This window comes from Cheilinus undulatus, linkage group 4 (genome assembly GCF_018320785.1).
Source record: "Cheilinus undulatus linkage group 4, ASM1832078v1, whole genome shotgun sequence".
Lineage (NCBI taxonomy): Eukaryota > Metazoa > Chordata > Actinopteri > Labriformes > Labridae > Cheilinus > Cheilinus undulatus.
Window position 1 is genome coordinate 40,771,555 of NC_054868.1, and position 17,499 is coordinate 40,789,053.

At 39.0% G+C, this 17,499-nt stretch overlaps 2 protein-coding genes across 2 annotated transcripts in view; one reads left to right on the forward strand and one right to left on the reverse strand.

The window, feature by feature from the left end:
- gatb (glutamyl-tRNA(Gln) amidotransferase, subunit B) overlaps positions 1–11,637 on the reverse strand; it is a 32,515-nt gene extending 20,878 nt beyond the window's left edge. The window contains exons 1-3 of the mRNA XM_041785518.1: positions 11,483–11,637; positions 6,902–7,055; positions 6,689–6,802 (exon numbers count right to left, since the gene is read on the reverse strand). Of these exons, the coding sequence (XP_041641452.1) occupies positions 6,689–6,802; positions 6,902–7,055; positions 11,483–11,631 (417 nt within the window). The 5' untranslated portion in view covers positions 11,632–11,637. The remainder of the gene's footprint in view (positions 1–6,688; positions 6,803–6,901; positions 7,056–11,482) is intronic.
- A 142-nt stretch (positions 11,638–11,779) lies between these two features.
- Positions 11,780–13,002, forward strand: dctpp1 (dCTP pyrophosphatase 1). The gene has a single exon (XM_041785549.1). The coding sequence runs from the start codon at positions 11,876–11,878 to the stop codon at positions 12,428–12,430; it is 555 nt and encodes a 184-aa protein (XP_041641483.1). The 5' UTR covers positions 11,780–11,875; the 3' UTR covers positions 12,431–13,002.
- The last annotated feature ends 4,497 nt before the right edge of the window (positions 13,003–17,499 follow it).

Consider the following 17,499-nt stretch of genomic DNA (forward strand, 5'->3'; position numbering starts at 1 on the left):
TTGAAAAACAAAAATTGGAAGGTTTATGACACTAAAATCCAATTTGCATAATAATTTGGAACGCAGTGTACAGATGGGGACAAAATTATTAGCTCCTATTGAAATTTAAGTTTGTCCCTAGTATTTCACAAAAAACAAAAAACCCCGGAAACAACCAGGGTCTAAATTATTAGCCCCCTTTAGAACTGACCTTTTTGTTGAGCTTTAGCACAGACCAGTGTTGTTCAATGATGTGCTTTCACTTTGTAATGCTAAAGCTTGTAGAATCAAGTTAAAACTGAAGGTTATCTTCAAATCAAAAAAAGTATGAATACTTAAGTAAGGGTTTGAGCTGGCACTGGAGAAAGCATCACAACAAAAACAAAATAAATCAGTTTGGACTTGAGAAAAATAATTATTGATGCTCACAAAGCAGGAGAAGGATATACAAAGTTATTACAACTGGAGAGAGAAGTATTAAGAAATTCAAAGAGAGCCACACAGTCCAGAACACGCCTGGCAGCGGAGGTGGAAAAAGTACAAGAGTATTATACTCAAGTAAAAGTATAGCAAATGTGGTTAAAAACTTACTTAAGTAAATTATTGGTCTATATATCCATTCAGGTAAAAGTGAGAAGTATTAGATTTTAAGTTTACTTTAAGTTCTGAGCAGCGACTAAGGATCTTATAAAAATGATCTTTCCTTATTGGCAAGAAGAACAAGAGAACATATCTCCAACCAGGTAATTCAGGTAAAGTCCCCTCTATAATTAACTAACACAGAAACAGACAATAGCTGTGTTTACATGAGTTTTTTTAAACAATCAGATTAAATTAATTCAGATCAGAGATTAAAACGTCTCTGCACACATGGACGCTGGAAGATACAATCCCATTCAGATGCGCGTGGTCATGCATCTCAATCTGATCACAATAAAAATGTTCTGGCATACGCTGGATCGTTCCACCAGGTAAAGCTACCAACAATTTGCCGTAGAAGAAAAAATTCTTCTTCTGCACCTGTAAACAAACCGCCGTGACTTTACACCATAGATATAATATACGTAGATGCCTCATTGACTGGCTGGCTGTACGTCAACATCATCCCCATATGTGCGAGGCAAATCAGCTACATAAGGCAATACAAGTAGCCACTATCACTACATACATGAAAATATACCATTGGGTAAATAAATGATTAATTAGAATCCGTTTTATGTGAACCAGATGCTTTTTATTTAGAAAATCTCAAGTTCCCTCGTATACTTGTATATGCTTGTGAGGCGGCCTTGGCTTTGGCAATATGGTGGACGCGTTGACGTATCACGGCAGCGAGCAAACACAGCCAACTCATCCCTGTGTGGAAATATTGGATTGTTCCACTCACTCATGTCTGTACTTTATATTCTCTTTATTTCAACTTTATTTTACTTAAAAATGGACCTTTATCGTGTGCTGCAGACAGTTTATTCTCATCAGGCATTTATTCTGACTACAAGTGGTCCATGTTAACATAGCTAGTGTTAACTCAAATATAGTTAAATTTAAAACTTTAACCCCTTAATGCCTGTTGTCACATAATTTATATATACTTTTATGATACCTCTATCTAATCAATATGCTCAATAAATTACTCAAAAAAACTTGAATACAATCTGATAAATGATAAAAATGCCTTCAAGCGGATTATCAGTTACCAAAAACACCTAATGAATAAAATGAGATACTAAAAATATAATAAATTTAAATTTTAAATTTATGGAAATTTGGATCTTTTAAAATTTCAGCAGAAAGTTAAATGAACATTTCAGTTCCAAAAAATTAGAATTTTCTGGCTATTATTTGTGTTTTCAGGCATTAAGGGGTTAAAATTGTCTGTTGGTCTACCCTACGTATAATCAAACTAAACCTTTAAAGTGTTATATATTTTACAATATGACGGGGCTACAGTAACTCTGGAAAATCTGTGGCGAGTCAGCCTCCCAGCAAGGCACCTAAAGTCACAGGTGGGGACTCCAACTCAGTGGATAACTTTAATGTGTCTAACAACAAAAAGAACCAACTAGAAACATAACCAAAAGAACCCCAGCAGGGATCACTGCACAACGAGAGACATCCGAACACAACTAAACACATATAAACATATTTAAATGCTCTGCCCAAGGGCATGGTGTGGAACTACGGCCACACTTTCCCCGAGATTTGTAACTGCAGTGGGGAGCACTGAGATCAATTGACTCTTTACAGAGTTTAACTTACATTTTGGGAGTTAAAATCAACTCAGAAATGTTTAATCCTGACATATTAACATTCGAGTTTCTTTGGAACGTCTCCATGTGTGACTGTGTAGTAAACAGAGGTGGAAAAAGTACAAGAATATTGTACTTATGTAAAAGTATAGTTACTCTAATTGAAACTTACTTGATTCGAAACAAAAGTACTGGTTTCAAAATGTAGTCAAAAAAGTACAAGTACCCCCAAAAAGCTACTCAATTACAGTAATCAGAGTAAATGTAATTAGCTACTTTCCACCCCCTGCCTGGCAGAGGTAGGAAGAGAAAGATTTCAAAGACCCTGAAAGAAAACTAGTGAGACGTGTCTAAAGACCCCTGAACAACAGCCAAGACCGAGTCAGGAATTGCAGTCTCAAAGCTGACCTTCACTAGAGCCCCATACAGGAATGGATCAAGAAAAGTCAATTTCTGCAGAAGAGACAGATTGAAGTCTGCTGAGGACAACCTGGGAAAGGCTGGGATTCCTCAGGAGATGTCAGGAACAAACCGCTGTAGGATATCCAGCAAAAAGGAGACTGACTATCAGCATCAGGGGGCTAATGATGTAGACCCCGGCAGTTTTTGATTTTTGTGAAATCGTTTTGTTCCTGTGTGCAAAGTAAAATAATGTTAGCATCCAACATAAAATCAGGATGTTTGGAAAAACTGCGTTAAAACTCCTTGCTGTTACACTTAAGAAATACACTTAAAAAGTGTTATTTTTATAGGGAGGCTAATAATTCCATCCTCATCTGTAAGTTTATCAGCAGGTATTTTGCACACTGTTGATTTGAAACTCAAAAGTTCACGCTCAACTGATATGCGACGTTAGGAAATCTCAGAGATAAATAAAAAGTGTAATCCGGTATCATCCTCCCTGCTGTGTGTCAACTGCTGAGATTTATTCCAAAGGAGGTGATGCAATCTTTGGTAAACACACAATAGAGCAGGAGAAACCCAACAGTAATCCCTGCGCTTCTGGAGGGGATTTTTCTCCTGTTGTTCCAAGATACATGGACCTCCTGGGGTGAGATAATGCAACCCAAGCAGGGTGATTAAAGTATGTGCTGCTGCAACTTGGTGATAACCAGAAAGTCTGTGAAAAAATAAACAAAAAAATCATCTTTCATGATATTTACAGAAAACTTTGATACTTCATCAAGCATTATCAGTGACATCTTGTCTCAGTAAACTCAAGTTAGCTATGAAACTGGAGCAGAAACTTATAAAAATATTAAAGAAAGATGATTCATATCAGTGCAACAGTGATAACAACAGTGCCATGAAAATACCTGGTAAAGCTTTTTCTTTTCCTTGCTACTTCTGCATAAAATCGCTCTCATTTTCAGCCTCCCCTCTGGGCAGCTTCTATTAAATGCTACCAAAGGAAAAGAAAATCTTTCCCTCCAGCACTTCAGTCCACAATTATCCCCTCATCACCCAGCCCAAAGCGGTTCTCATGGAGGGACTGGCTTTGGAAATTAAAAATGCTAAATTCTCTAAAACTGTTTTTTTTTCTGTGGATTTTTAGACTCGTGAGAGGAGGTCTCTGAAGCAAAAGTTTCTGTAGAGTCACAATGACATTTTCATTCTCCTTCTAAGCCCTAAAATGTCACTCATAATGGCAAGAAAATTACCCTGAGGCTCTGAGCAGTGGGGAAACCTGTCCATGCAAGCAGCCCATTACAGAGAACAAAGTGAACATCACTTTGGAAAGCCTGTTAAATGGAAATATCAGTGTTAAACAGAGCTTTTGTTGAAATACCAAAATTTCCATCTTACCAGTCTGCTATTTAGTTCATGTTTCATGTTGTTAAATGCATAAATACATAATACATAAATATAAATAGTGATGGGAATTTTAGTTCACTTCAGTAGTAAAAGCCGGTCTTTGCCTGTGTTTATCCATATCAATGTTGCTGCAGAGGAAGTGAAGACCCTTCCAACCAATCAATACACTGCAGTGAGTCTTAGTCCTCTCTTTAGGGTTGAATAGGCATATGGAGTAGTCAGACAGCAGGAAAAAGTAGCCAACTAAGGAGTCACAGAGGCATGAGTGCACTCATTCTTAGGGGCGGAGTTGACAAAAATGGAAAGCCATTTTTCTCATGTAATGGTTTTTAGCAGAGGTGAGTGGGTATTTCGAAAAATGTACAGCAAAAGCAGGTAAGCATTTATGACTAAAGCTTTATGAAGCCAACGATAGGAAAAGTATCCAGCTGTGATTTAGTGACTAGTCACAGAAACAGAGCTAAATTAGCACAGTTAAGTCGAGTTACGGTCATAGCTTGATTAACTGGACGGTTGGGTATATACGCACCTGGAAAATGCTTGATTTACCTGATTTATTGATGCAAGTATAAAGTTCAATCAAAATCAAATCAAACACTCCCCAAAATTCAATCAAAATCAAATCAAACGTTCCCCCAAGGTTCAAAGAGTCCATAAATCAAACGTCCCCCTGAAAGTTCACTCAACATCAAATCAAACGCTCTGCAAAGTTCAAGCAAAACTGAATCATACATTCCCCAAAGTTTATATAGTAAATAAATCAAACATATCCCCAAAAGTTCAATCAACATCAAATCAAACGCTCCTCAAAGTTCAATCAACATAAAATCAAATGTCCCCGCAAAGTTCAAACAAAATCAAATACCCAATGTGCAATGGTCAAGGCCTCTTCAGCCAAAACCATAAAAAAAGTGAATGAAGAATGTATGGGTGTGTGAGACAGAAAATGTGAAAGACAAGTGAGGATCAAGAGGGGATATTCAAAGACTGGAGTGTAGTACTGCCACCAGAAGTTTTCAGTACCACCTAACATCTAGGATCCTGCACTCTTTCAGGAATCCAGGGTTCACATATTGAAAGCTCACAGGTGCCTAAAATTAACACGGTCTCCTCTGCTGCACCACACCCCTCCGTCACCACTCTGCTGTGTAGCAGGGATCACCTGTCTGCTACAATACTTTTGTGATGTTTATATTGTATTCTATATTTTTATTTTGCTACTATACTTTTATATAATAGTCTTTTAAAGTTTCTAGCCTCTTAATATTTTAGAAGCCTTCTTCTTTGTTATCTGTTTTGCACCAAACTAGGGTTGGGAAATTAATCACCAAATGTTTACACCAAATGTCAAGTTGAATTCCTTGTATGAGAAAATGTGCTCAGCAATAAAACTCAATTCTGATTCTGACATGTTCAGTGGTTCTTTTCGTGATGTGGAGGTTGGAAATCTAATAAATCAAATGAACCAGTTTTTAGTGTCCAGGAGTTCAGTTTTTGTTGCAGTGATGACGAAACAGGTACTGATCTCATTTAATTTTAATAGTATCACATTGAGATTCAAAAGTCTGGTAGCAACGCAACTCTAATCTTGGCGTGTCAGTCCAACTTCAAGAAATTTTATTTTGTACAATTTCAGCAGGTTTACCATGTTAATATGCAATTAGAAGAGTTCAGTCTTAGTCAGACTGATTCAGTGATTTGACTGGTACTGCATGTAATGAGTAAATGTGAGATATTTATTCCTAAGTAATATAGGAAACAGGAGAGTAAATGACTACTGTAGCTCTTGGTCTGCTTGATGTGCCGATATGAGAGTGTTTGATGGCCATATCAATGGTAAATTTATTATTTATTAGTGTTGTTTTTACAGTTTGTTCCAGTTACCCGAAAGATGCCAAAATAAATATTTACATAATCAACTTTAATGCTTTTTCAAAGACATTTCCTCAGTGCACAGTTCCAATTAAGACCAAGACAGCAACCATTAGTAAAATCAGCATCCACACAGAGAGAAGGGCTGGAATCTAACTGAGGTCAATTAGTGGCTGAAGATGTGAGTCATCTTGAGCTTATCAAACTGTTTGCACGATTTCAATTTCAAATGTTATCATCATTCCGGGACGTTTATAATCACATTATCACACACAGAATTGGTCAAAAAACAGTTCCTGGGGGTTTTATTGTGCTGATAATTATCTAGATTATATGAAGGAGAAGAAAAATAAACCCAAGTAATCTACCAAGGCAGAGAGAAAGAAATGGTGTGTAGATAATGTAAAAATAGAGGTGCAGTAGAGGAAATGAGCTGGTAAGTGAAAAAACACTGGTCGTTTTCTTTAACAGCTCTCAGTGTTATTTGTCAGTACATGTAGCAAATAAGATTTTTGCTGCTTCAGCTAGAGTTGCTCACGATTTCAATTAGAGCTGATGGCCGGGAGAGTTCACTGGGAGTTTTTGTGATGGAGAAGCTGGAGGCAGCTTCTATGAAAGCAAAAGCAATGATGCAGAATGATGTGCAGGACTGTCATGTCTCTGCACGGCTGTTTGAAAGATAAGGTACCCCCGCTAAAGCCTGTGCTGTCACTCCAGCACCTATTAAACCCCAGATTGTACACACAGAGTGAGAAAAGGGAGTGAAAACTCACAGGGAGGTCGGCGTAGAAGTAGTGTTTTCTGTCAAAAAGTGACTTTTTGTTAATGGTGCAGTTAAGAGCCAGTCCTGTCAACACTGCTGCCTCCACACATCGCTTGTTCAGGACCTGGGGACACACAGAGACATCACTCAACCACCTGACAAGAAAGCAATCAAAAAAACAACAGCTTAACTTTGCTGGAGAAAACCTTAAGACAACACTTACGGGTAATGTGCCGGGTAGGGATGCATCAAAGAAAGACACCAGGGAGTTTGGAGGTGCTGAGAAGCGAGCCGGTGAGCCGGAGAACAGCTTGGTGTTGGAGTTAATCTGGGCATGGATTTCCAGACCCACAACTCCGACCAGCTGCTGGTGAGCGCTGAGGCAGAGAAGAGCAAGATAAGCCAGAAAATCAGTGGGGAAAGTAGCAGTGTACCATAAAAAAGGGGGGAAAATACTTGTTTATGTCTGGCTGACCACACTCTAGTTCTAAGTCAATGAGTATGTGTGTTCACACTTGAAAAGTGGAAAAATAAATCGATAAGAGTCTGTTTACGCTTATGTGCCACAAAGACAGTGACAACAACACAGAAGCTCTTCTAAAAGCTGCAAATAAGACATTCTTTTAAACTTGGAATCAAGCATAACAGACACTAAAAGGCTGGCTTAAAGACCACAGCTCTCCTCAAAATAAAAATTAAAAACCCACTGATTTCAAACCTCAAGATGAGCTGGCTTTTCATTAAGTCCAGATGAACATGTGAAAGCTGTTGTATAATTTCTGCAGTAACTATTAGGAACTGTTTGGTTATAAATAGCAATGTCACTATGTCAAGCACTGCCTGACTGACCAAAAAGAAGCTCCTCTTGTGTTTCTACAAGCCTTTCATCCAGGCAGATAAATGATGCAACACTCAGAGCATGAAAAAATAAAATACCTACAATGAAAATGAAGCAACATGGTCACTAAATGTGAGAAAATACACAAGAAAACTACACTATATTGCCAAAAGCATTCACTCACCCATCCAAATAACTGAAATCAGGTGTTCCAATCACTTCCATGGCCACAGGTGTATAAAATCAAGCACCTAGGCATATAGACTGTTTCTACAAACATTTGTGAAAGAATGGGTCACTCTCAGGAGCTCAGTGAATTCCAGCATGCCACTGTGATAGGATGCCACCAGTACAAGTCCAGTCGTGAAATTTCCTTGCTCCTAAATATTCCACAGTCAACTGTCAGTGGTATTATAACAAAGTGGAAGCGACTGGGAACGACAGCAACTCAGCCATGAAGTGGTAGGCCACATGAAGTGACGGAGCAGGGTCACTGGATGCTGAGGCGCATAGTGTGCAGAGGTTGCCACTTCTCTGCAGAGTCAATCGCTACAGACCTCCAAACTTTATGTGGCCTTCAGATTAGCTCAAGAACAGTGTGTAGAGAGCTTCATGGAATGGGTTTCCATGGCCGAGCAGCTGTATCCAAGCCATACATCACCAAGTACAATGCAAAGCGCCAGATGCAGTGTTGTAAAGCACGCTGCCACTGGGCTCCAGAGCAGTGGAGACGCGTTCTCTTGAGAGACGAATTGCGCTTCTTCATCTGGCAATCTGATGGATGAGTCTGGGTTTGGCAGTTGCCAGGAGAACGGTACTTGTCTGACTGCATTGTGCCAAGTGTAAAGTTTGGTGGAGGGGGATCATGGTGTAGGGTTGTTTTTCACTGGCCCCTTAGTTTCAGTGAAAGGAAATGCTTCAGCATACCAAGAGATTTTGGACAATTTCATGCTTCCAACTTTAATGGAACAGTTTGGGAATGGCCCCTTCCTGTTCCAACATGACTGTGCACCAGTGCACAAAGCAAGGTTCATAAAGACATGGATGAGAGAGTTTGGTGTGGATGAACTAGACTGGCCTGCACAGAGTCCTGACCTCAACCCGATAGAACATCTTTGGGATGAATTAGAGCGGAGACTGAGAGCCAGGCCTTCTCGTCCAACATCAGTGTGTAACCCTACAAATGCGCTTCTGGAAGAATGGTCAAAAATTCCAATAAACACACTCCTAAACCTTGTGGAAAGCCTTCCCAGAAGAGTTGAAGCTGTTATAGCTGCGGAGGGTGGACCGATGCCATATTAAACCCTATGGATTAAGAATGGGATGTCACTTAGGTTCATATATGCGTCAAGGCAGGTGAGCGAATACTTTTGGCAATATAGTGTGTATCAGAACAAAACAGGAAACATTAATTATAAATAAAAACAACTGTAAATGTGGTAAAGTAATAGTGTGGGTAAAGGGTACCTGTGAGGGTCTTAAAAAAAAAACAATAAGGGAAATTTCATTTGACAGATCTTCTCTCATACAATCATGCGTATATATGCGGGTATGTTTTAGGGCACTAAGGATCCATCATGGGGCCAATGTGCCAGGAGGCTGGAGAGGGGGTGGGTGGAAGCCACAGTCAAGCTTGACACTGTACAGGGGCATAGCTAGGGATTTAGGGCCCCCAGAAAGATTATTGCATAGGGCCACCCCCCCCCCCTTTATTTTTTACAAATATCAGGGGTCCCCCAGTGTTTTATTTTATTTCATACAAATTTTAGTCTGTTTGCCAGTTAATTAGTCACTTTTGATTCAATGATGACATTAATTACTACAAAAAAAAATAAAAATAAAAATAAAAACACACTTTTCATTGCCGGCTTCTCAAGGGCCCCTCCCTACTGTGGATCTGGGTAATCAGAATCCTTTTCCCCCGTGCTACACCCATGTTGACACATGTCGACACACCTGTATCGCGTGGCAGTCAAGGTCAAGCTCGATGGAATCTCGTATGTCTGGGCCTTCTCCCCCCTGCTATCCCACCCAGAGAGCGCTGGTGTTTTTCAGGCCCTTGGTACATCCACAGCATGACCAGAGGCTCATGGAAACCCTACTACCCACCCAGACAGTACCTTAGGTTGTGCTTGCTTAAAACATCCACTATGACTGTGTCCGAAAGGTTCCGACATTGTTATTTTTGATACAGATTATTTTCCCATGTCCCTGGTAATATTTGAGGACCATCCAGGGCACCACTATGATTGTGTCAATCCTCATGCCTGCTCAGGACACCCTCTAGCCATTACATACCTTACTTCAGCCTCAGGTTTGGCCCAAACTTGCCTTAAATTTCTGCACATTGCTGTATCTTAATTGACTTTCCTTGCTATAATTTTCACAAATATTTAGTAAAAACTAATGTTTTAAATCAAGCATAATTTTCAGTGAGCTGTATTATAATATAAACTTCCGTTTATTGCTCTGTCTGCAGTAACAATTTATAGTTATTTCTAGGGCTTCTCAATAATGACTAAAAATAATAATTTAAATAATTTTGATTGATACTGAGATCATGATAACCATACTCATACCACCTTATGCAAGGGGCAGACTCATCTGTGTGACAAACCCTCCAAGTTATTTTAAATTATTTCAGATCCGACTCCTCAGAGCCAGAGTGATCCATGACTGAGGTTGTGCTATCATTCAATGATCTTTGATAAACATGTTAAATCACTGACCTGTTCTTGTTTCAGAAACATCTCAAAACTGAAATCCATCAAGTCTCAAGCTGAGTCAGAAATGCTCACCCATGCTTTTATTTCTTCCCAACTTGATTATTGTAATTCTCCTTTTACCTGCTTAAATAAACCTCCCCTTAATCATTAAAAATGCTGCTGCAAGATTGCTGATCAGGTCCAGCCAGACAACACACATTACTCTCATTTTACATTCTGAGGTTTGAACTACATTTAAATATCAGTACTGATTTTGCTAGGGCAAAAATTAATTTGTGAATACCATATCAGATATTGGAAAAAATCCAATATTGTGCATCCCTACTTTTATGAGTACATTTTGTAACCAGTAATTTTACTTTCACCTAATAATTTCAGAAGTACTTCACTTCATTCTTTTTTAAAAAGCACTAATTACGGAGTAAAAACAACCAAAACTCAAATAAAACAAGGAGCTTTGAGCTTTCAGTCATAAATGTGAAACTGACCAGTAGTTTGGCTTTGATTACACATGACAGTCAGTAGCACATAGCAAGAAAATGACTCCACATCACATCCCAGAACAGCTGTAACATTTCACTTTATCCCAAAGGTGTGACTTGCCTTGAACAACCTGGCTGGAGAACTACATTCTCCTGTTTTTACTGCCAATAAGGACCCTTCCTTAGCTACTCAGTACCTTAAGTTAAATTTAAATGAAATACAATTTACTTTTACTTCAGTGGATTTAAAAGACAGTAATTTTACTTTGAACTAAGTTAAATTCAACCAGAGTAACTGTATTTTTACTTGAGTAGAGCAATCCTGTTCTTTTTTTCCCTCTTAACAATAGCAAGCAGGTTTCATCAGGTGTTTTTAGGAAGCTGGGATATTAAAAAACGAAATGAAAATCGGTGACATTTTTTTTTATGAATAAAATAGTAGCATATTTAAAGTAAAATGCATGCTCGCGTTAGGTCAAAACATTGCAATCTCGGGACCAAATGAGAATAATTTGGAAGCAAAAAACTTGAAATTTGACAATTTAAACAGTTTTATCCCTAAACGAGAGCATAACGATAATAGCAAAAGTCCGAGATATCCTGACAATTAACGCGCATCAATCAAAGCAAAGGAAACAGTTTTTATTTTTACTTTTCAATCAATGTAAGCTGACTGTCTTTACATTATTACCTACAAGTTAATAGGACAGGTCAGGGTCGCTGCAACAAAAATATTCGTGTTGAATAGCCTCACTTACCTTTTAACACTAAGATGCGGGGTGCTTTCGTATCTTGAACTCGATGTGCTAATCCGCCGAATGACACAAGACGACTTATGATACAGTATTGGTATTTGTTTATTCATTTTAAGGAGCAGCTCACTTGCTGCTACAGAGGGGGCCGCCATGTTGAAACATTGTAAAGAAACCGGGAGGTGTAGTTTTTAAAAGTGACATTTCATATCACGGTCGAGGTCGCTAGTTCCACATAAAACTACAACTCCCGATGTTTCAGATTCCGGTTTCCGACACTAGCTACGTCACATCCGCCTTGGCCAACTGGCGGGACTTCTTCACATGTAGGCTGCTGAATTGGTTGTTTACCGAGCTTTAAGGCGTATTTTTACTGAATTGCTGCTGAATAAATCAAACATGATGGCTACACACGGTAAAGAATGCTCTGGAGTAAACGGTGGCGCAACATCGGGGTCTTCAAACGGCTGCAGCGAAGTTTTAGCAAACAAGAAACACTCTGTGGTAGTAAACGGAGGAGCCGCCGGGGACTCGTGTCACCCAAAGCCGATAAACGGAGAGGCCGGGAGGGCAGAAAGGTTCACCTTTACCGCCGAACCGACCATTGAGGATATTCGACGAATGCAAGCGGAGTTCACGGACGAGCGAGACTGGAACCAGTTTCACCAGCCCCGAAACCTGCTGTTAGCCATGGTGGGAGAGGTGGGTGAGGTGTCGGAACTCTTCCAGTGGCGTGGGGAGGTGGCGGAGGGCCTGCCGAACTGGACCGAGGCTGAGCGGGAGCAGCTGGCGCACGAACTGAGCGACGTGTTGATCTACCTGGTGGAGCTGGCTGAGAAATGTCATGTGGATCTTCCCCAGGCTGTGCTCCGCAAAATGGCCCTGAACAGACTGAAATACCCCGCCAGCAAAGTGCACGGTTCGGCCAAAAAGTACACCGAATACCAAGACTGAGTTTGATGAGAGGCTTTGGACAACATAAAACTCTCCTGGACTTCCTGATTACTGAACAATCTCTCTTGGTTCAAATGCTTTTTTTATGGCGTCTGAATATCTGAATGCTCTTCTTTCCTCTGGTACATCTGCTTGCCTTGTTGCCAGCACATGCAATCCCAGTTTTAGCAGCAGGCAATGCACTTATAAACACCGTCTCATTGCTTTTATTGAGGGTAACTTTTAAACTCTACTTTTAGTCTCATCATTGTTTTCCCCGAGGGAAGCTGATGCAATGTACCCGCTTTGCAGAAGTGCTACTATACTGCTGTCTGTGCCTTTGGGGCTATTTGGGAGAATGTATTTTTCACATTTATAAAGTTTAAGTTTGACTCCAGGTTGGTTACATGGGTCAATCTGAGTTTAAGGAAAATGATCAATACTCTCTACCATTTCTAGGTACAAAAGATGTGAATTAGATTTGTCATCACGTTTTTTCATTTATAATTATCCTCCATACTGATGATATAAACTTGTTTCTGTTTTGTTTGGCTCTTTCACATGTTTCTCCAAAGTAAAAGCTGCTGAAATTCTGTCATGGGGCATGTTTTTTTTTTGTTAGTCTGCTAAACATTGTTATAATGACAGCTGTAGCTTGTAGGAAGACATAAGGGAAGTCATTTCCAACATTATTACAGGTTACACCTTGCTGAGATTAATTGTCTGTCATACACTGCCCTAAAGGAAATCCTGGTCCTGTAAAGGTTTATTGTTGAAAGTCTTTTAATAGTACTTTTGGTTGATTTTATGATTATTTTCAGAAGCTCTTGCCTGAAAACATAGTTTAATTACACTTTGAGATTTTTTTTTCTTATTAAGTTCAATATGATATCTGGAAATAGGCAGATTGAAATTTAAAATAATTTCTCCCACACCTTTTCAAGGATTTAACAGAGTATGTTTGCCTGGAAATGGCCAAAATTAAATATTATTGTATTTTTTTTTCACAGAATTTTGCCTCTTAATCTCCCTTTAACATATCAAGATGGCATGCAAAAAGCCTAAACAAAAGCATCATTTCTGGGGTTTACTGTTTTGCAGAGGGACACATCTCAGAGTTGGGGATTGAATCATAACCTTGCAATTTTAAAGCACTACCTGCTGCATCCTGAGCCCACAGAGAGCTGATGTAATGATTTACTTGGAGCATGTAACCATCTTATTTAAATCAGCAAGTGGTGGCAAAGTAAAGGTGAATTTAAGCCGGCTCGACTGAAATACTCCCCTCGGAATTAAAACTTTCATAAATCTTTTAGTAAATATTTGAAATGCAAATCAGAAGGGTAAAACACATCTGTGTGCACACAGGGGGGAGATGCTGCTTCAGTGTAACACAATGATGAAAACATCTGTCGAATTTCTCATTGGAGTGTTTGGAGACACAAACATTGCCCTTAGCTGCACACTCTGGTATTCACTCAGAAGCGTGAGTCATCCACAGGCTGCAAAAGAGAACGGTCATGCATCACTAAAATGATGCTGTGTGTGAGCGGAGCCTCACATCAAAGTAAACAGCTTTCATTTAAGCAGATATGACACGGCATGCCACATTAAGAGTGAGCAATTGTCCACTTTTCTTGGTGTTCACTCAAAAATGAAGATATGCAAACTCTCCTCCTCTTCTGACCCTGTAATGTTGGAATGAGTTACTTTGATTTAAAGAACTTCTAAGTAAGAGGTTATATGAAAAATGAGGGTTTGGCTCTTTTCTTACCCAGCCAAGTAAAACAGAAAAGTAGCCCCACAGTTTTCTTTTTACTATCAAGAATCCAGAGCTTTGATACTGTTCCCCCAAAAACGTCTGCAATACTCGACCAGTGTCTCATAAGCCACATGTGGCTCTTTTGTGATGACTGTGGCAGCTCTTTTAAGTCTTATTTGGTAAAATAATTCCCCCAGACAACCTTAAAAAGGAAAATTTGACATCACAAATGACCCTTTGCAAGTCATATCAAGCAATATATTTCCCATGCTCATACAGTAGACCTAATATATCAAATTTAACCATTATTTTTTGTTTGTATATTTCCATTGGATGCATGCAGGAAAGAACAGACAAAATAAATATCTGATTCTTGAGAAAAAGTACAAAACCTTACATTATTTTAAATTAAAAGTGGAGACTTATGTAGGCTGAGGTCTACTCTAGCAGTTGTGTGAAGGAACAGATTTTTAATTCAACATTTTTTTCCTAAAAATACTATTTTTTGGCCAATCATATTTTGTTTTTTTGTCAACTCCATCTAACACTCTAAAATATATCTAATTTAAATTTATTAATTCAAGAGAAATGTCAAGTTTTCAGTTATCTAATACTGGTATTCAGTAATTATATTTATTAATAAAAGACATTATTTTCACTTTTTCCCACTCATCCAAAGTATCTTATCTCTGAATTTAACAAATTTCTAATGTTATCTTTAATATTTATCATATAAAACTAATCTTTTAAAGAAATCAGTTATTATTGTGTATATATCAGCTGGTATTTATACAAACAAGCAGGATTATATGAACAGAGGATAATGCATTTTTTGGTAAAATGAACAATACCATCCTAAACAGCTGAAGAGTTGACTGTGGAGATATATATAATGGCTTGAACTAGCTTTTTAACCCAAATACACCTTGCTAGTAACAGGTTGGACCCTCTTTTACCTTCAGAACTGCCTTAATTCTTCGTCACATTTTCAACAAGGTGTTGGAGACATTCCTCAGAGATTTAGTCCATATTGACATGATAGCATCACACAGCTGCTATAGATTTGATCCATGATGCAGACATCCATCACATCCCAAATGTGCTCTGCTGGGTTGAGATCTGGTGGCTGTGGAAGCCACTGGAGTACAGTGTACTCATTGTCATGGTCAAGAAACCAGTTTGAGATGATTTGAGGTCTCTGACAAAATCTGAATGTCACAGCTGAGAACAAGACTAATAAGACCAGGCAACATTTTTCCAATCTACTATTGTCCAACTCTGGTGAGCATGTGTGAATTGTAGCCTCTGTTTCCTGTTCTTAGCTGACAGGAGTGGTCTTCAGCTGCTGTAGCCCATCTGCTTCAAGGTTTGCCACACTTCTGCTCTTCACTAGACATTTTCCCTTTTTCGGAGCATTCTCTGGAGATGTTGGCGTGTAAAAATCCCAGTAGATCAGCAGTTCATAACATACTCAGACCAGCCCATCTGGCACCAACGACCATGCCACGTTCAAAATTACTTTCAGTTTGAACCACATCTTGACCACATCTACATGCCTAAATGCACTGAGTTGCTGTCATGTGATTGGCTAATTAGCTATTTGTGTTCACAAGCAATTGAACAGGTATATATACATATAGTCAAGAAGCAAACAAATCAGATATGACATTTCCAGCCTACACCATCTTATTTTTGCAATTTCTAAAATCTCTCCTAAATCCATCCTTGAAACCAGCTCTAGCTAAAGAAAAAGGGCAAACATAATACCAATGTTTAGACAGCTTTATGCAGTGTACACAAGAGGGCAGGTGTTAAGAAAAGTTTGCTGAATTCTTATGCTACAAATAAAAAAAATCAAGACAACTTTTGCTCTTTAACTACCTCCAAAGCTTTGAAAAAAATCTATTAAGAGAACCTGCCTCATTTCCCCCGTGCTGCAGTGATGAGAATACTCTTAAGAAATCCCTGTAAGTCTTTAAGACATTAAACATGCTGAAGAGCTGATATGGAAAAGTGAATTCCACCTCTGATGGTAACTGTACTCCACGTTGGCTCGACTTGAAATCTAGGCAAGGTAGGATTTTTACAGCCTGAGTAGGCATGTCTTATTGCTACCCACTAAAGTAATTAGTATTTTTGGAGGCTGAGTGTTCAGAGAGCTCCAAATCAAAGAATCAAAAGGATCTCAAACTGCAAAGTTCTTTCAAGGCTGCTTTGATTATTTTGCTTTATTTTCTGCAAAGAAAAATGCACACCTGTTATCTTGCTGCACGGGCTTAACTCTCACTGTTTGTGTACCTATCAATACTTTGAGCCTTAACAGCTGTTAAAAATTCAGGAAGAGTGTTTTCTGAGAAGATGTCTGGTGCTGTCATGTTTGGTGGAAAATGTAAAAAATCTTGCCATGTAGAAAAGGCTGCACAGTGGAGCAGTGGGAAGCTCTGTTGTTGCAGTCCGTTTTAATACTCACACCGATGAGCTTTCAAAGACATGTTGGCTTGAGTGAACTTTTTTTTTTTTTATAAGTGAATTAGCTTTGGCCCTTCCCTTTCTTCCTGTGCATTTTCACCCTCTTTGACTATCTGAGTCACACTCAGACAGACACAGTGACACTCTTAGACACACATAGCTGCTCTTTGATCCTGTCATACAGACCGCAGTGGAAGTTGTCAGATCTCACACAGTGGGGTCATCCAGCAGCAGGAGTTCGCATCACATCCCACACAAACACATGTGCACAAAATAACACAGACACTTTTATAGCAGACCGTCACTAATGGCTAACTATGATTTCGTCTCTTTAGTGTGCTGCTGACAGAGACAATGACATGAATGGCCCAAACGGATCCATTCTGAGCATCCTCTATAGAGCGCTGGTTCTCCTTTCATAAATGTGACAGCTGAGCCAATACAGCAAAGATACAAGTCCGACTCACTGCCAACAGCTAAACATTTATGAGTGTCTCTCCATGGTGTTCGATCAAATCCAGCCTTTATAGTTCACAATGAGGAGTTCTGCTAACAGACTATTACTTATCCATAAAGTGCATTTGTAAAAACACTGTTGTGTCTTCTAGTACCATCAAGTGTTAAATAGTTTAAAAAATATGGTTAAAATTTGTTTTAATTTAAATTGAAGGACACAGTACCACATTTGTCTTAACTATCTTTTCTCCCCCTATTAGTGCACCTGTGGACCCTTTGGCTTTTTTAAATGTACTTTAATGCAACAGACAAAAAGCAGCAGAGATGTTTGGCGTCTGTAATAGGCTCTTTTATTGCAGACATTTTATCATGTGATAAACGTGTAATTGCAGGTGTTGTCAAT

Coding starts and splice junctions, on each gene's coding strand:
- dctpp1 (XM_041785549.1), top strand. CDS start 11,876: ATGATGGCTACACACGGTAAAGAATGCTCTGGAGTAAACGGTGGCGCA.